The 18532-nt window shown below is 38.6% G+C and overlaps 1 protein-coding gene across 1 annotated transcript in view; it reads right to left on the bottom strand.

Annotated features, from left to right (window-relative positions):
- LOC135465987 (abnormal cell migration protein 13-like) overlaps window positions 1–18532 on the bottom strand; it is an 81521-nt gene that overhangs the window by 55281 nt on the left and 7708 nt on the right. Inside the window, exon 2 of the mRNA XM_064743369.1 lies at window positions 18029–18285. Coding sequence (XP_064599439.1) covers window positions 18029–18285 — 257 coding nt within the window. The remainder of the gene's footprint in view (window positions 1–18028; window positions 18286–18532) is intronic.

Genomic DNA, 18532 nt, shown 5'->3' on the forward strand with positions numbered 1-18532 from the left:
CACTTTCGAATCGGCACATTTTGTAGAAAATGAAAATGTTTAAAACTGTTTTTCTCTCTTGCACAAACTCTTACAAAAAATCTAAAAAAAAAAAATAGAATTCCACACAGCTTGTATAACTCTTTCATTTAAGGTATGGGTTGTAAAAATGTGTTGCTTTTTTTTAAACAGTAGCAAATTAGCAAAATTGCATACTTCCTAGCACTATGGCTTAAGGAGAATTGGGCAAAAAGTACACAGTGATGTTAATCGCAATATATTCAATGTCACTGGCCTAGAATGTCTCAAAATGCTAGAATGCTGAAGTGGCTACTCTGTGACTCTTATCACCCTAAGGTTGATAATCATTCAAACACATTTCAATCAGCATAAAATAGTTCAGTTAAAGAGGGCTGTGAAGAGAAATGATTGATTTATTAATTTAATCATAATGCCTTATTCTTAATTTTTTTGCTTATTTGTTTACTATGGGTGCAGGAAATCCGCAATGCCCAGTGTAAACCACCAACTTTTGTCAAGATACTGTAGACCTCTCCCACGTGCTATGTGTATACAGATATGTACACCATACTGTCATAGTGACCTTGTAAATGGCCATATGACTGTTGTTAATCGCTTATTTTATCAATGGATCACAAGCAATGGGAGCAGGGGGCAACTGTAAATAATAATGTGAATTACTTTTTTAGAAATCTCAAATTTATGACGGGTTCCTTTTAAATACGACATTTTGCCCTGGCACCAAGGCTTAAAGAAGGATTTATATCAGCCGAAGGGTGAGAATGTGGGGGGGTAGGGGGGAAGTGGCTGATGGGGACAAACAAAGGCAGATGCGATTCAGGACAAATGAACAGCCAGCTGTGATAGCCAATTAGGACTGCTCATCAAGATATTACACTGCGGGGCAAAGTTTAAATGTTAGGATCCTCACAAGACCGTACGACACAAAACCAGCGTGTAATGTATTTTGCAAATAGCAGCCGCCAAGATGGGAAATTGAAAAAAGTGAGGGAAAAAAAAATTTACCAAATTTTTGCCTCAGGCCAAAATCCTCTTGATTTCAATGAAATCTGCAGAGCGGCAATTGCAGAATCTTCAAAGTCGAATGATGGCCGCCTAAGTTTGGATTAATTACGTCCCTTTGGCTTGTTGGCAAAACACCTCACCGCAGAGTTAGCCATGAAGTGAGCTTTAATCAAACACAGGTGCTGGTTAAATCCGTGTCACAGCGCAGTTTGACCTGATGTAATTTTTCAAAATGGCCCAGAAATTGCCTCAATCCTTCCTGAAACCCTTTATCTGCCTAGTTTTCATTGTCCTGCTGGCTGTTCATTTTGTGATTTCCGCTGGTTTCATTTAAACAATCAGGAACGTCTTTGTTGTGGAATTATTCCAAAAATTTGATAAAGTCACCGAGGAGTTATGCAAATTTAAATGATTTGTTGCATCGAGAAGAACTTAAAACATTAACATCAAATATTTTAAGTGTGAAAACGAGGGCTGAAATGTAATTAAATATGCATGTCTACGAACACATAAAGTTGATTGCTTCTTCCATTTACACATGCACGTACAGGCTTAACTTTCATTTTATGGCCATTATATACCAATTCATGCAGAACAAAATGATTTTTATACAAATTTCAACTGCTAATTGCTGTTCATGTGCACATTAATACGTCCATGAATCTTCTGACATGAAAGGCTTAACCTGAATGTTACAACCCCCAGTAATTTAATTGCTGTCCCAAGATTACTGATGCACATGCACGTAGACTGATTATATACAGAAGAATGAAGTTGCAACCCACAAAGTGAAGATGTGTTTTTTGAGCTGCTAAAATCTAATACCATAAAAAACCTAAATTTTGCCCAACACAGTGCATTTTTAAAGACAAATGTGGTAAATCATCCAAAATTGCCCCCCCCCCCCCCCGCCACCAACAAAAAAAAAATCATTTTAAAGGCAAATAAATGTCACAATATATTCCTTCTGGGGATAAAACTAATATTTTCCCCTCTATGATTATCATGCTAACTTTCAAAACAAACCTCAAAATACCTTACTAAGATCAACATGACTTTCAGGATCAAGTAAGCAATAAACTTATTCAAAACATGTATTTCTGGTCTGTAAAAAGTTACATAAATGCAGAAAAATCACTAAACCCTTCCTACATGCGAGTATGTATATATGTGGACTGTCAGCGTTAAAAATGGGCCCTTAAACTTATAAGGGCCATCAAACAAACGCATAACATACTATGGCCAATCTGCAAACAATTACCGCTAAATCCATATGATGAAAATCTTCCCATTGCTCTCTACAAGTGTCATGATCATGGTGGCAGCACTAATCCTGGGCCCTCCTGGGGAAAGCTTGCACCCAGACTCCCCAGGGGAACCTCTGACAATTGTTTTCTCCCTGCAGATAATTGCTTTCCACAGTTACATTGGGGCTGGGGTATACTATTGTCCCTGTCCCTGAGCAGTAAGAAGGCCAATTATTCCCAGATGTTTACTGGCCTTGAACGGAAGTAATAATCTAATGCTTTCCCCAGTACATCCTGTCATTTAACTGCCACTGCTGTTAATTCGCCTCTATCCTAAAATGGTGATCTGCTGTAACGTCTAGCCGCACATATTTATTACCACCAGTCACTCATCTTAGTAAAAACTGCAAAGAACTTTTTCACAAAATAACAAATTTCTGTCTCAGATGTTAATTATTCACCCCTCTCCCACTTCCATTTGATTTCATTTGATTGGTGTTTTACTCCGTACTCAAGAATATTTCACTTACACAACGGCGCCAGCTTTATGTAGGAGGAAACCAACGACCATTCGCAGATTACTGCCAGACCTTCCCACATACAGGCCGGACAGGAAGCCAGCATAAGCTGGACTTGAACTCACTCCCCCACTTCCAAATATAAATGGCATTATGCAGTCCAGAAGTAGTCAATTGATGTTTAAATGTATTAGCTTTATGGCGATAGAAAACCGAGTTCACAGTGTATAAAACCACCCAAACACTCGGGCATATCTCTGCTGTTTTACTCAGTTTTATCCCATAGCAGTTTTTATTTAAAAAAAAAACAACAACAACAACAAGAACGGTGAACACAATGCATGGTCACAATTATGAATGATACTATGTAAATTGTAATTCAGGGGGAATTGAAGCTAGATTGGTATTTTTACACTTTCCAAGTGGAAATATATATACAACATCACTTGACAGACCCTAATTTGTGTGGCCAAGCTGTCAGAGAGGTGGTAAAGTAATCATTGGCTAACACAGCAATTAGATGGCAGTAAGAAGGCAGAGGGGGTCAGTAAATCATGGCTCTGGACAGTTTTATTGGGCAGGACCCAGCATGTGGTAAGCCATGTTTACTTTGGAGCTGACAAATACTATCTGTCAGAAGAGGTTCCTAACAAGCCAGGCAAAAAAAAAAAAAAAAAAAAAAACCCAGAAAAACAAAACAAAAACCTCAACCTGATGTTCTGGACAGGCCTATTGTCCATGAAAGAGAAGAGTATAATCATACATCAGTCAAGCCTGAAGAAAAGGAAAGAGAAATTGGCTTAAATAGCCCTGCAAATACTTAACCTTCCAACTTGTGTTCAACAGTGATAAAGAGGTACAGCTTTTATTGCCAATCGTAAATTATATAGACTGGCTATAGTTGAGGGTGATGTAGGGTCAGGAATCGCCAACTGCTGACTGTCAACAGCAACTTGTCTTCCATTCATCAAAGCACCGCAGCAGGCAAACTCACAGTCCATCTTAATCTAGACCTCTACCCATGTTGTATTTTCCTCTTAAATGTCTATTGACAAGCAGCTTAGCTTGTTTTTTTTTCTTTCACATTTATTTCATCCAATTGCCTTTTTTAGTAACAAGATTACTATACAATTACTAAAGGTTAACCGTCGGGCTAGAAGGTAGTATTAATACATGCATCTGCCACTGACAAGAGAAAAGCACCCTTCCTACCCTACCTTCCTCCCCCCCACCCCCATCACCCCTTCAGCCTCCCAAGTAACTGGACTATAACATCTCATTGAGTGAAATAAATTATCACTGTATTAGAAACCAGTCTTATCTGCCCTTAGGCAGCTGGTGACTTCCAAGTAGTACATGTACCAGGACTGGTGTGGGTTGATCTGCCTGGGTGAGTAGTACTCACATCACTAAGGAGTCTGCCTCTGACAGGTCCCTGAGCCCACCAAATTACCCCCTAGGGGCCGATCAGCAACTCTTAAGACCCTCTGTCTAAAGGTTGTGTTTTGATTAATTCCAGAAACACATTTTTGTGATGAAAACATTTGAAAAATGTTATAAAACAAATTCTGATCAAAAACAGCTTTAATAAATCCCTACAGTTTAACAAATAGGGGTTTGGTTTTTCACATAATCTGCTAATTTTTAATTGTGTGGAGGTAGGAGCAAACATGTAGTATTTATAGAGCTACACCTATACACATATCATATGTGGTATAAACTTATTTGCTTATTACCACAATTATTTCAAACAAGTTTCAAGCTGTACTTGGAAATTACTTGTTTACACAATAAACAGCTGTCTTGTTTATGGTTGCTGAAAAACCAATCCTACATGTACAAAAGACCAAGGAGGTAAATCTCAACAGTAAGAACACCATTAAACTTCTTTGGAGTGTTCATCTCTCGATTTCTCTACTCACCACTTATGATGAGCCCACTGTGCTGGGAACAGACTCCGCAAACCCATTTTCGATGTAAGTCAAGCTTTAAAAACTCTTTTATGATGCTTAGTTTTTGTTACTTGAAGTGACGAGTTTCGATAGGTTTATCTTAAGATAACATTGATAAAGTGGACAACATCTTCACTTGTAAAGCCTAAACATAAACTTTAACATCAGATTTCAAATTCTGACTTAAATCAAAAATGTATTTGTGAAATTGGCCCCAGATAAATTGTTTTCTATCTCACTATTAATTCTTTGTATTCGGTTTCTGGAAGGTCTGCAGCAACCTGTAGATGGTTGTGGGTTTCCCCCGGTCACTGTCTGGTTTCCAGCCACCATAATGCTGGCAGCCGTCGCATAAGTGAAATATTCTTGAGTACAGCGTAAAACACCAGTCAAATAAATAAATATTCGGATTCTGTATTTCAACTGGTGTATAAGCTGAGACTGATGCATCACATGTGAAGACACTGTAACAGAATCGCACAACATCCTGGTCAGTAAATGTGACTTACCTAAAATGAACTGTGAGGTATTCCCCTGTGGAGTTAATAGCTGGAGGCAGATTGTTCCCACACAACCCACCATTACCACCTGCTTCTTTCTGAAACGCATACAAACACACGAGAGTTTATTTCTTTGAATGGGGTTTAACACTGTACTCAGGGACAAATAGAGCTTTTTTAACTTGGACACACTTTCAGTTGACCAATTTTGGATTAACATTTTCAGATATTATAAAGAAAACTGAACTTATTGCCTTATACACCAACGTTTATTGTTCAAATTGCATAAATTGTTCACAGGATTTTAAGAAAATTTTTCAAACATTTACAAAGTTTAAATTATCAGACAATATTCCTCCATAATGCGGTCTTTCCTTAAGGTGCAACATCAGCAGATTGTTTATTTACCCCAAATGACTTAAAATTTTGCCCTCAAACTTCACTTTTGGGGGCTGGAAAATTCACTGACAATTTTCCAGCAGATTACCATCACATGTTCCAAGCAAACCTCAAAGAACCTTTCTAAACTCAACAGAACTTTCAGAATGTATGTGGAAAGAGCTGGAGTGCTTTGGGACAAACCACCAACCCAAATACATGCAAGTGTCAAACTGTCTAACATGTCACAAAGTTTCATCACCAGACTGAGTGTGCTCAAAGTGTGTGTTATTTGACAGCCAAAGTCATCTCCAGCAAACTTTGTGTAGGACTTCATATTAAAGAAGAAGATCTTGTACATCAATGTCACTTGTATCATGCCCTTGAAAGACAATTAGCGTTTTAAGGTTTTAGTCGCATGTGACTCCGCAACCCCTCCAACAACCACGTTCAAAGTATGAGTTGATGAGAATATGCAAACATGCCTACTGTAACACCAGGGCAGGCATTGTCCAGTCCTTGGCCTAGAGACAAAGGCAACAAGCTACAGGATCCATGTCTTAATTTCATGTGAGCCAGCTTGGGATTGATTTGAGTATAAATGTAGAGACATGTATGTAGGCCTGCTTTTTTTTTCTTGTTATACACACACTTTGCCATTTTTCAGTCAAATGACAACACATAGTCATTAGGTATGTGTACATATACTGTATATTCTTGTGGCGGGACGATTCCACGTTGCCACTTACAGAGTAAATGCACTTATAATTACATACTTGTTGCCACTTACAGAGTAAATGCACTTATAATTACCTTCCCTTCACCCTGCATTACAAATTTGTTGGTCAAGGGCAAATCTGTTGCTCAAGGACAAATCTGCCTGCCATGTTATAAGTGGTGTATATTTTATCATGTTTGTTAGTCACTGATAGCCTGTGACATATATACTATAGAAACGGGCACGTTATAATACTTGATGTTTTAATAGTAAGCAACATCAGTATAACAGAGGGGTTGCATGGCCTCCTTCTGGCAGCCATATTGGAGTACTGTGGCTATACCAGCCCATGCCAACATGACTCCAATATGGCTATTGTTCTGTCAGGGAGATGATGGAAAATGCAACCCCTCTTAGCATAGTTTCCACTGAAAGTCAGTGAGTGAGTGCTTGGGGTCTAACGTTGTACTTAACCATTTTTCAGTCTTATGACCAAGAAGGTATCCTCAGAGTGTATGTAATGTGTCTCCTTGTTGCAGGATGGATTTCCACCGCTCTTTTATCTAGTGCTGTGTCACTGAGACGACTTACCAAAGGCAAGCAAGCCACCCTACCCGAGCCTATACACTAATACAGGTTAGCCAGTCACAGCACTTCCTATTAATGCTGAACGCCAAGCGAGGAGGCTACAACTTCCTCTTTAAAGGTCTTAGGTGTGACCCAACCCAGCATTGACCATGGATCTAGCGCCCCAGAAGCAGACGCTCTACCAACTGATCCATCGAGGCCAGTTTCCATTGAAAATGACACAACCAATCGTGATGAAATAAGGTATAAAACCTGAAGATTTTCTTTATTAAAACGCTTATAAAAGTAAATATACTGATGTGTGAGCACACTATATTGAATCACCTATGTGTTGTAACAAAGAATGTACAGGTATGAAGTGTAAGTTACTGAAGTATTGTTAAGAAAAATTGTTCATTACATTCGACTTCCATTTTCTTACTGAGTTTTTGGCAGCTGCTTAAACCAGTTCACCATTTTTTCTATTCCAAATCAATCCCTGGCAATTATCTGTACCAAAAAATATATGCCTGAAATATTTGATGAATCACTATACGGACATTTCCCGTTTGACTGACAACAAAGTCCACATCTGCGATTATCAATCTCAACTCACTTCCCTCCGACAAGAAAAACCACATTTAATTTGGCAAGATTTAGGCAGCAAAAAAAAAAAATGACGGGTAATGTTCATATTGTAATTGCAGACTCTTTCCTACAATTAATTAGGGCGCCAGTAAAACAGAAGCCGATGGACCCTTTCACGTTATTAAATTTATTATGAATTACGCAAAAACTAGTGGTATAATAAGATCAAAGTGCAATGAAATGAGGGTGACATCTGAACCCACAGAGCGTGTTGCTCCTGGACACATTGTTGCCTTTTTAATAACAACACTATGCCCTAGTCCATATCAATTCTACGACAATGAGCAAAGAGAGATCAGCAAAAACCGAATAACAACGATTAATTCTGAACTTCCCTGACATCAGACCATCCATCACTCTGTCGCCATACATATGCAACAGTTACTTCCCTTGGGGTTCCGCTTCTGGAACCTTCTAGTGGGCCGTTCCCTCTTGCTCGTATACAACTGTACGTACTAAGTCAACCCATCCAGGGCACCACAAGAAGGGAGCTACGTGTATGGAGTACTAGTGGACTAGTGGAAAAAGTTATGCTGGAAACATATTTACAAATCTTTAACTTAATAATTACTGAGTTGATCCTGCTCACAGATGATAATGGATAATATCTGTACATTAAGTGCTTGAAGTAGTTTTCATAACTATTTCCTCACAGCAGCTTCTCATTGTAGCAAGGCTTCTAATAATAACTGATGGTGCTGCCTCACTGGATCACCATGCCAAAGACACCAGACATGATATCCTATACCCGATCAGAGATAATACTCGCACCACAAGGGAACTAAGAAGACTGCAAAGTTTATAGCACATGAACTGGGTTTTAAAGGCATCACAGTGAAGTAGCCAATGCTATATTTCCTTTAAATTGATTCAGAAATCTTCAAATACCATGTGGGGCCTCCGCAGCTCAGTTGGTTAGCGCACTAGAGCAGCGTAATGACCCAGGAGTATCTCACCAATGCGGTCGCTGTGAGTTCAAGTCCAGCTCATGGACTGGCTTGCTCTCCGGTCGTACGTGGGAAGGTCTGCCGGCAACCTGCGGATGGTCGTGGGTTTCCCCCGGGCTGTGCCCGGTTTCCACCCACCATAATGCTGGCCGCTGTCGTATAAGTGAAATATTCTTGAGTACGGTGTAAAACACCAATCAAATAAATAAATAAATCAAACACCATGCACTCTCTTATGAAAGTAAACTTTGCTAAAACTACAATGCACTACTTCCCACTAGCAATGACAAACACCCCTTTATTATTCGCCCTAAGCCCCATACCAAACGATGACATCGTGTTTCTTTGGAGTAATATGAAACGTACCCGAATATTTTATGGAGTTTGGTGAGAAATATGGTATAAATTTGATGACAACTTATTACCCGGTAATTACCTTCCATATTTCATCACCAACAGAAATGTCTTGCCTTGAAAAATTTATGTTCCTCAAATAATTTGCTAAAGTCCCCAGAGCGTTCCATCTTTAGGCCATCTCCCATGGTGTTAGTATCAGACATGAATCATACTGATGGCTATCAGGTGTCAATCATCTGAATAAACATTTTCCCAGAAAACACATCCACTTTGCACCTCAACATTGTTATTATTTTTTCCCCTGCTCCCTGCAGACTCGCAATTTGTGCAAGGTCACTGTAATCTAATGGAGTCTCCTAAATTGTGACGCTAGTCCCCAAGATTTCAATGTGACCTCTTAGGATCTTCATTTCGTCGCTCGTTGATTTATTTTTCACCATATTACAGGCTCTAACAGGCGTGTGCAATAAATCAGTGCTGTAGGCTGGGAGTCCATGAGGTTCTCTATTTGCTACATGTTGCTAGCCACATGCTTAAAGCCTTGTCGAACGGCCTTTGCAGCATGTAACTAGCTTAGTCAAGTCTATATCATGTACTGGCCAAAATTAGCTGGCCATCCATCTAACAAAACATGCACATGTACGCTAATTGTAATCAATCAGGATTTATACCTGGGCTGCATCTATCTCCCTCTGCCGTGGCCTAAGTGTATGTTCGGCCACTAACTGACCGGCGTTAACATTTACTCTGGTCCCGTCTAATGGCAGATTAAGACTGTTTGAGCGACAGTGACCGATGTGAAACTGACCAGTGTGCCGGTAAAACAGTGCCGGCGAATCAATATAATCCTGCTGGGGGAGAGGACTGAGAAAACGTACAAGTCTCCAGATAGTCAAATGATGGTCATCAGATTGTCTCCATGTGTCATTAGCGGGGAAACCTTTCACTAACAATCTGCTTCAGTATGCAGGACATACACCATTATCACACACAAGTGGGGTTATTTCCCTCGACTGAACTCTTCTGTGACGAAGGCAAAGCGCCATCTCACTGACAATTACTTGCACTTGGTAACCCACATTGTCAAAAGTGAAAGTTCCATACAACGTCTCTTAATGGCATTCAAAAGAACTTTTCTAAACATCAAATAGACCAAAATATGAAGAAATCTGTTAAAAATTTACCTTTCATTGTTTGAATCCTAAAATAAATGTCTTTTTCAAAAGCCTATGTAGATATGTAGTTATTTTAATTATTCTATTGCAGTCAATAGAGTCTTTTAATGTATGTATTTCTGCCTTTTTTATTTTTTCCCCCCAAAAATCCAATAAACATATACTCTCAAGATATTCTGGGCTAATATATCTCTGAAAGTTTCATGGCCAAACAGTATAACATATTTTCTCATGTGTAGATACTTTTTGGTTGTATAAATAAATATCTAGTAGTGGATATCCGAAAATAATAGAAACTTTCATCCAAACCAGCTTTAAAATTCTATTATACCTACAACACTCACACCCACAAAGACATTTGTCCATGCAGTAAAGCTTTTGAGTTATCCAGTTTAACATAACTACTTGTGGTAAAAACCTGTAAGGGTTAAATTAATTCTCTATGAAGGATATAACAATTGATGGAACTTCAGTTTGTTTTTTTTTTAAGAGTTTTTCCATATTTTGTAAACATTGTAGTATTTTCTTCTACAAAATGTATCATATAATATCGCTATGATTTTTTGTTTCATTCTCGTTAACATTCTAACCTAGAACTCCTGGCAAAAAACAAAAACGAAAAAATGAAGTGATGAAAACCAGATTCTTTGCAGACTCCATGTTCATGTGGGAGCATGGCATCATGTGTAGGGGATACAAGCCACCTGTCATTAACCCTACATGCTCCAGAATACATTTAGTGTACAGTGCTATGTGAACATAGGTGTACAGGGTGAGCCAGTTAAGATCACAATGAGGCTCTCCCAATGTGTTGAGAATTAACAGTTTTACGGTGTAATAACAATAAACAATGTAATAATAATAATGTAGGAGATCTCTCCTAATGTCAGCTGATATCAACTGATCACAAGATTGTAACATTTACATGCACACTACATATGTAACATGGGTTTCATGAACTCAAGATAGGCAGTATACATCACAGAGTAAATTTACCAGACAATGCCATCTTGATGCTGGTTGTCAGTGAGATTCCATCACAGTGGTATAGAGACAAAAAGTCTACCATTTTCACAACTTTAAGTAAATTGGTTTCACAATTACAGTACATGGTAATGTCAAAAAGATTTATGGAGCTAAAGACAGCTGGACAACACCAAACCAGAAGTTGGTCCGCCATTATTGATGAACACACAGACATAAAAACTGAAAGGCAAAAGAAAAAAATATGTTGGACAATACATGAGCTCCTTGAGAGAAAAAAAACAACAAATTAACACAGCAACTCTAGGTAAGATGTCAGTGTTTGGGTTTCTTAAAACTGCATTAGTCAGCATATAAAATCATTTTTGAAGATATATGTAAATTGTATGCCAAGGAAATTTTCACAAACCTGTTTCACCAAAGCAACAACGTGTCAAGTATATGTTTAATCAGAAATGATATTAAAATTGCTTCGAATTTTAATGAACCTATTTATCTATATTAGTTTCTTTGCTTTAATAACATTCTAGGTCTTGGTCAGAGATAAACGCCTTATTTCACCTGAAGAAATGTCAACAGAGAAATATGGGAGGGTGAGAGGAGTGGAGGGAGAGCATTTTAGTGCTGGGTGTATGAGATGGGGAGTAGGGGGTTAAGAAAGGGAGGGGGGGGGGAGGAGTTATGGGTATCCAGACGAGCAGCCTATTCTAGCCAGTCCACAAAGTACACATTTGCACACGGCCAAATGAAATGTACTATAGGCATCCGATATCCTGTCAATATAGGACTGTATGATTTCACCATTATGGACTCCTCTTCACCCCCGCCAACCACTTGTCAGGAGACAGTTTGGGGTATTACCGTATCAGAACCGGTCACTGAATGTCCAGTTTATGTCCACTTTGGCCATTTTATCCTCCTGGTAAAAGCACCCTAGAGACTGTTTGGGGTCAGTCTGCAGCAGGGTATTAATAGAAACCGTGGGTCCCATTTTCTATTACTGTGTCAGTTCATATTATTCTTTATTACGGCTATATTCTGCTGTTTGCAGGCCAGAAGATGCATTCTCCCAAACAGGACAGCATCCAATAAACCCATCAGCAGCAGGTGGCCATTAAACTTCTTCTTCTTGGAACATCTCATTTCCCAGCAGAAATTGCTGAGCTTATTCTAACGGCAGGAAGCAATCTAATGCGCACGGTTTGCAATATTTCTTCGGGCCAATATTTGGAAATAAAACCTGTCAAATGCAGAGGTTTTTAACCAGGATTCCACACTGGTAATCTTAACACAGAAGACGTTGTGGCTTAGCAAAAGTGAAAAACAGATTTGATTGTCTTTCCACGTGTCCTAGCTAAGCTTAAAATAGCCACGTAGAAGATCCCCCAAATATAACAAGTCCCAACATAAGTCCACCTGCCACAATGTTGCAATGAAACTTCTTCGGCATCAAGTTTGTCAAATTACTTGTTTCTAAAACAACACATACATATACCACTGATTATGAATGCAAATAAGGAACATGTGAACTGTTTGACTGGTTTAATCAAAACACAAAAAAATCTTTGAATTTATTTAATTGCACACCTAATTTTTTTTAATAAGGCTTATATCAAGCACAATGTTTATTTGTGAATAAATAAATTTCAATCCAATCCCAATGTAAATGGACAACTTTAATAGCAAGACATTTACAAGAACTTACTATGAACACCGCCATGTTGTCTGCTAATACCACAGAAATGCCATATTTACAGACACTATATTTCCAAATATCTCCTGACTGAAATAATTGTCCATGTTCATGTATTAAAGTAATAAACAAAATTGGTTACACCTGTGATATTTCTTTTTCCAATGCACATAAGAGCAAAACTAAACACTGCCTGATAAGCACATGTTTAAAAGTGTATAAAAGATACTATGCTAGCATAAGTCATAGATTGACAATCCTTTAGGCCTTAATTAAAAATATGTTCGTTGAGGGTTAAAGAAGATTGACCATGCAAAAAAAGGGCCCTTTCCTATTGTTAGGCAGCTACTATGAATTTGCAGTCGTTTTCTTTGGAAGATCTTTGGATATCTTTTGTTTAGTTATCAAGGAATCTCAAATCATTACAGATTTATGCCAATCATTCATTATGGTGTTTACAGGCCAGAAGATGCATCTGCTAAATTTGGGACAGTTGTTAGTAGTGTTGAAAGTAAAATATTACATTTCTTTACCAGTCTTTTGGAAAAGTGAAGATGTGAGTATGTTGTTCATTAGATGGTCTATCCTTGTGAGAAAAAAGAAACTCAATATTCCTGCTAGAATTACATATATACTGGCTTATTTGAGCAGATCAGGTGTCCCCAAATTTTAAATGAAGCAGGGTAGTTCACAAATTCTCCCGCAATCAGAAAGTACAGGTACAAAGGGGCTTGAATAGCGTTTGAAATTTTCAAGGCTGACTTCCTGAAAATGGCACCTGGAGCCTGTTTAACAAAGACATTTTGCCAGCTAAGGTCCAAAATTTTAAACTGCTTTACGAAACAAAATATCTCAGGCTCAGTGGACGTTCAAACCATGGAACCAGCGGTCAAAATTTTATTGACTTGATACACATATTTGAGAATTTAAGTTGGATTACAGTTTTAGGCTAAAGCCTGATATCACTGTGTGAAGCTGTCTTGAGTATATATATATATACACGGTACCCCCAAAACTCTGTTGAATGAGCATGCTTGTAGTGTTTGCTTAACACAGAACGTCTGTCTTCTCTAGGTGCTACAGATAGAATAAGCGAGCTGATCCCTTCCACTTAACACTGTACCAGAGAAAAAACCCATCTGACATCTACATCATCGGCAATATGAGCTTATCTGTGTGAGGCAAAGGGATGGATGACAGCTGTGTAGCGTAGTCTGCACGGGCAAGTGAAGGTTCAAGAGGGAAGACGAGAGCTTTTTATAATCAATGCCAAGATCTCCATTTCACCTGCCCCTCTGCAAAGTTGTAAGTGACAGCTGTAAGCAGGCCCCTTAAATATTCTGTGCAAAATACACACTGCCGAATGAGGACTAGATAGGTTTTAGTGTACATATACCAGACAGACAATGACCATCAAGCAGACCTTTCAACCACAGATGGTTTCTGGTTGATGCAAGGTTACTCTGTATGAAGCAACTGTTACACGCAACTTGTATGGCATTTTAAATACCATTAATGGTTCATGTTATTGTACAGGCAACAAATAAGAGGGCTTCCTAAATTCTAAACACGCTGAGTCTATTATTTTTTTTTTTAACATGAACGGTTAATGTCATCACTGCAATAAAGAACTAACTCAAGCTTAGCGAACATAGATGCTCAAGTCATGTAGATGTAAGGAAATCTCTGAGGTTTCTTCAGATCTAGTAAGCATCAAGTGAGTAAGTCATTCAAGTGAGCATCAAGTCAGTGAAGGGAGCAGCAATACAGTGAAGTGAGTGACAAGTCAGTTAAGTGGGCAATAAGGTGCAGTCAAGAGAGCATTAAACCATGCAGTCAAGGGAGTGGCAGGTAATTAAAGTGAGCACCAACTCAGTAAAGGAGTAGCAACTCAGTAAAGGGAGTTGTAAGTGACCCAAGTTAGCAGCAAGTCAATCAAGGGTGTGGCAAGTCAGTTAAGTGAGCAGCAAGTCAGTAAAGTGGCCAGTCATCAAGTCAGACAAGGGAGTAGTCGCATGAGGAGTAGATCTGACTTACACCTTGAGGGGTTGGTGAATCCACATGCACAAAATGGATGAAAAATTAACCATGCCTTCAGTATCTCAAAATATTAATCAACAAATCAATATTTCAGGAGACAACTGATTAAAGGTAGGCAGAAAAACTCAATCAAACAGCCAATGAGAAGTCACCTGGTTGTTTCCTTTGTGTCCCTATACCAGCGAACGCTTTGTCAAGGTGACGTGAATCAGGCTACAAAACTGCGTGGTTTTCCACCTGTCCCTAAGCAGCCATGCAGCCGCAGACCAGCTACAGGACAAACCTCCTGCTACAGGAACCCATGTTTACTTTATAATTGTTCAGCATGGGAGCAAACATGTTCTAACACAGGTAGCAAACACACAGAAAGCTCCATGGTGCCGCCTACCTATTTAGTTTACACCTTTGAAAAGCGTGCGGGGTACAGTGTTGTGACGAGCGGCAGTGAGCACGGAAAACATACCTCGCTTTGTACAATAGTTCAATGCGGGGCTGACCTTTGACCCCAAGGTCAGGGAGAGTACACACGAGGGGCAAATATAACCCTGCCTGTCAGACTAAAGCAGTCTCGATAGGAGCATGACTCCAACCATAGCGCACCCGCAGTACCCCTCAAAGCACAGCAACTCAGAGCGCTAAACGAAACACGACTGTGGGCTTAGTCTGAAAAGCTGAACATTCGTAACACCACACCAATCAATGGATTCAGCATACAGGCCGTCTGGTAACTCTAGAGATGTTTATTAAAAAAATGAAAAAAACTCAACACGTCCTGGTCACAAAATACATGTAAATGTTACCTTTGTGCAAACTCAAAATTGCTACTCTAACTGCATATAAGCAGAATTCAACTTGAGAATTCACAGGGTTTTTTTGTCAACGTAATCATTTGTTTGACTCTCCCTGTGTTTACTGATGCACAGTATGTACTACGTGAATAAGTAATGCAAAACCAGGATTATTCAACAGTGGATTCTATGCAGATTGCCTTGATTATTCATGTATTATCTAAATTATTCAGGTACTGATTCTAATACAACATTCGTGCCCTGAATAATCGCTACGGTAGTAACATCAACGTGTGTGAAATAGCAAAATAATTACAGTATTCCTCATGAACATCTAAGAGCTGTACATTCAATTACATTTTTGTTTAGCAACTGCAAGCTAAAATATTTAACAACCAGAGCAGAAAAGTTTGAATCCTATTATATTTCCAATATCAAGCCAATCACATCAGCTGTCGATAATTTCCCATTTCAGAAAACACCTTTGATCAGATGCAGCAAACAGGAAAGCCTTACGCGGCCAAGTTTTCTCCAGGCAACAGAGAAATGTTTCCACCTTCTGCAGAAATTGGCCAACTCAATCTCTGGCCGATTTTCATTGATCTCATTCCATTTTCCTTACCACTGTCATAGAGGAATAACCTCCTGTTCAGACACCTTCATTTCGCCACATCCCTTTGATCTCCAAAACAGATTTACCCTATAAGTGATCTGATTCTATACTGATTGGGTAAAGCACTCCTAGACTCGTTTTACCTCCAGCACAGAAAACCTCTCTAAGTGGCAATTCTACTTTCTGAATAAAGTTCTTCATATAGAAGCTCTGAACCTTACATTATGCACATATCTAGTGTGAACTACACCTCAAAACAATTAACATTGAAATTCTGTGATTAAGTACTAATTTATTTATCAATTTGATTGGAGTTTTACACTGTACTCAAGACTATTTCGCGACGGGCAGCATTATTGTCAAAGGAAGAATGAATGACTGAATGAATGAATGAATGATTATGACTTAACACCAAAAGGGCAATATGTCAGCCATATCCTGGCAAGATTACAGTGGTTAGTGAAAAGCAGCCAATTATACCCACTGATTTGTTTGCTTATTTATTTATTTCGATTGTTCTTTTATACCACCCACAGACATAACATATTATACCCACTGATTTGTTTGCTTATTTATTTCTTTATTTATTTTTATTGTTCTTTATACCACCCACTGACAGAAAATATTATACCCACTGATTTGTTTGCTTATTTATTTATTTATTTCGATTGTTCTTTTATACCACCCACTGACATAACATATTATACCCACTGATTTGTTTGCTTATTTATTTATTTCGATTGTTCTTTTATACCCACTGATTTGTTTGCTTATTTATTTATTTATTTATTTTGATTGTTCTTTATACCACCCACTGGCAGAACATATTTACCCACTGATTTGTTTGCTTATTTATTTATTTATTTCCACTGTTCTTTTATACCACCCACTGACAGAACATATTTACCCACTGATTTGTTTGCTTATTTATTTATTTATTTTGATTGTTCTTTATACCGCCCACTGACAGAACATATTTACCCACTGATTTGTTTGCTTATTTATTTATTTATTTCCACTGTTCTTTTATACCACCCACTGACGGAACATATTTACGAGACTAATGAAAGAACCAGCATTGCCGCAAACCACAGCCATGAGAATATTTGCTGGAAAAAATTAAAAAAAAAAAAAATATGCAGCAACTTGTAATTAACCCTTCTCCTGCCAGGGCAGTCTAACAGAACGTACATGTACATATATGTGAGGGGATAATCATTAACCGACTCATAGCTGACAGACCAATGGTTAATGTTCACATGACAATGTACCATGTTTACACCATGTATGACAGATTCCTCACTGAATGACTCATTATTGGCCCACCCGCTAAGAAGATGAATTCAAGAAAGAAAACAAATGCTAACACGTCTGTATTGCATAGAGTAATTCGAGCGATTTACAGCTCTCCATATGCCCAGCTGGGTATCACCTGGTCAACCCACTGGGACAGCCATCAGTTGAGTAACCAGAAAATAACCTAAATTCCCACATATCAATCTCTAACTTGCACACCTACCTGTAGAGCTTCATACAGCTAGCCAATTGTTGAGCAGAAGTGTGCTAGCTGCACACGCGATATCATGTATGACATAAATGATGTTAAATTTCGTCCATTATCGAGAAGCCCAATTTTCCACGATTCTCAGAATTCTACTGATTTTAGACAGGTAATTTGAGGTTTGTTTGGAAGGTATGATGATATATGATAACATTTATTTGCATCTAAAAAAACCAAGCCGTTTCTATGCATAGATATAACTATTCTAATCCAGCCGTGAAGATAAAGTGAAGCTGTGGTATCCCGTTACTTTGCAAGCTCAAAGTTATCTGGATATGTCAACTAAAGAAAACAAGGATAGACAATTCATCCTCACCATTGCACGTGTAAATATTGTCTCATCATCATAAACGTAGAGCGCGTCATTGCAGATGCCCCGGCGACTCATGTCGGGTATATCAATGTCAAGGACACGGAGCATGAGACGCCAGCCCGTGTTTTCCGTTTGGAATGTTAGCTGACACTCGATGCCATGAGTATAATGTTCGTGCTGCTTGTCCGAGCGCACATGTGAGTAGACAACTGCACCCGCTAAGTGCTTCCTGTTCCCGCAGTCTGCACCTTGCATGTAATCTGTCAAAGAAAAACAAAGAGATGCGGTCTTAAGATGTAAAAGAGTACTTATAAGTAAATAACTGACTCACTGAACAAACACTTGTGATTCTAATTACTTACTAAAACATACGACAAAGCTGTGAAACATCCCTGCAGTTATAGTTGCATCGGTGAACACACGGATGTGAATGTGCATAAATCTGGGAAAAAAGAAACTTGATTTTGATGGCAAGAAACACTGAACAAAGGAATTGTAAAATAGAAT

This window comes from Liolophura sinensis, chromosome 5 (genome assembly GCF_032854445.1).
Source record: "Liolophura sinensis isolate JHLJ2023 chromosome 5, CUHK_Ljap_v2, whole genome shotgun sequence".
NCBI lineage: Eukaryota > Metazoa > Mollusca > Polyplacophora > Chitonida > Chitonidae > Liolophura > Liolophura sinensis.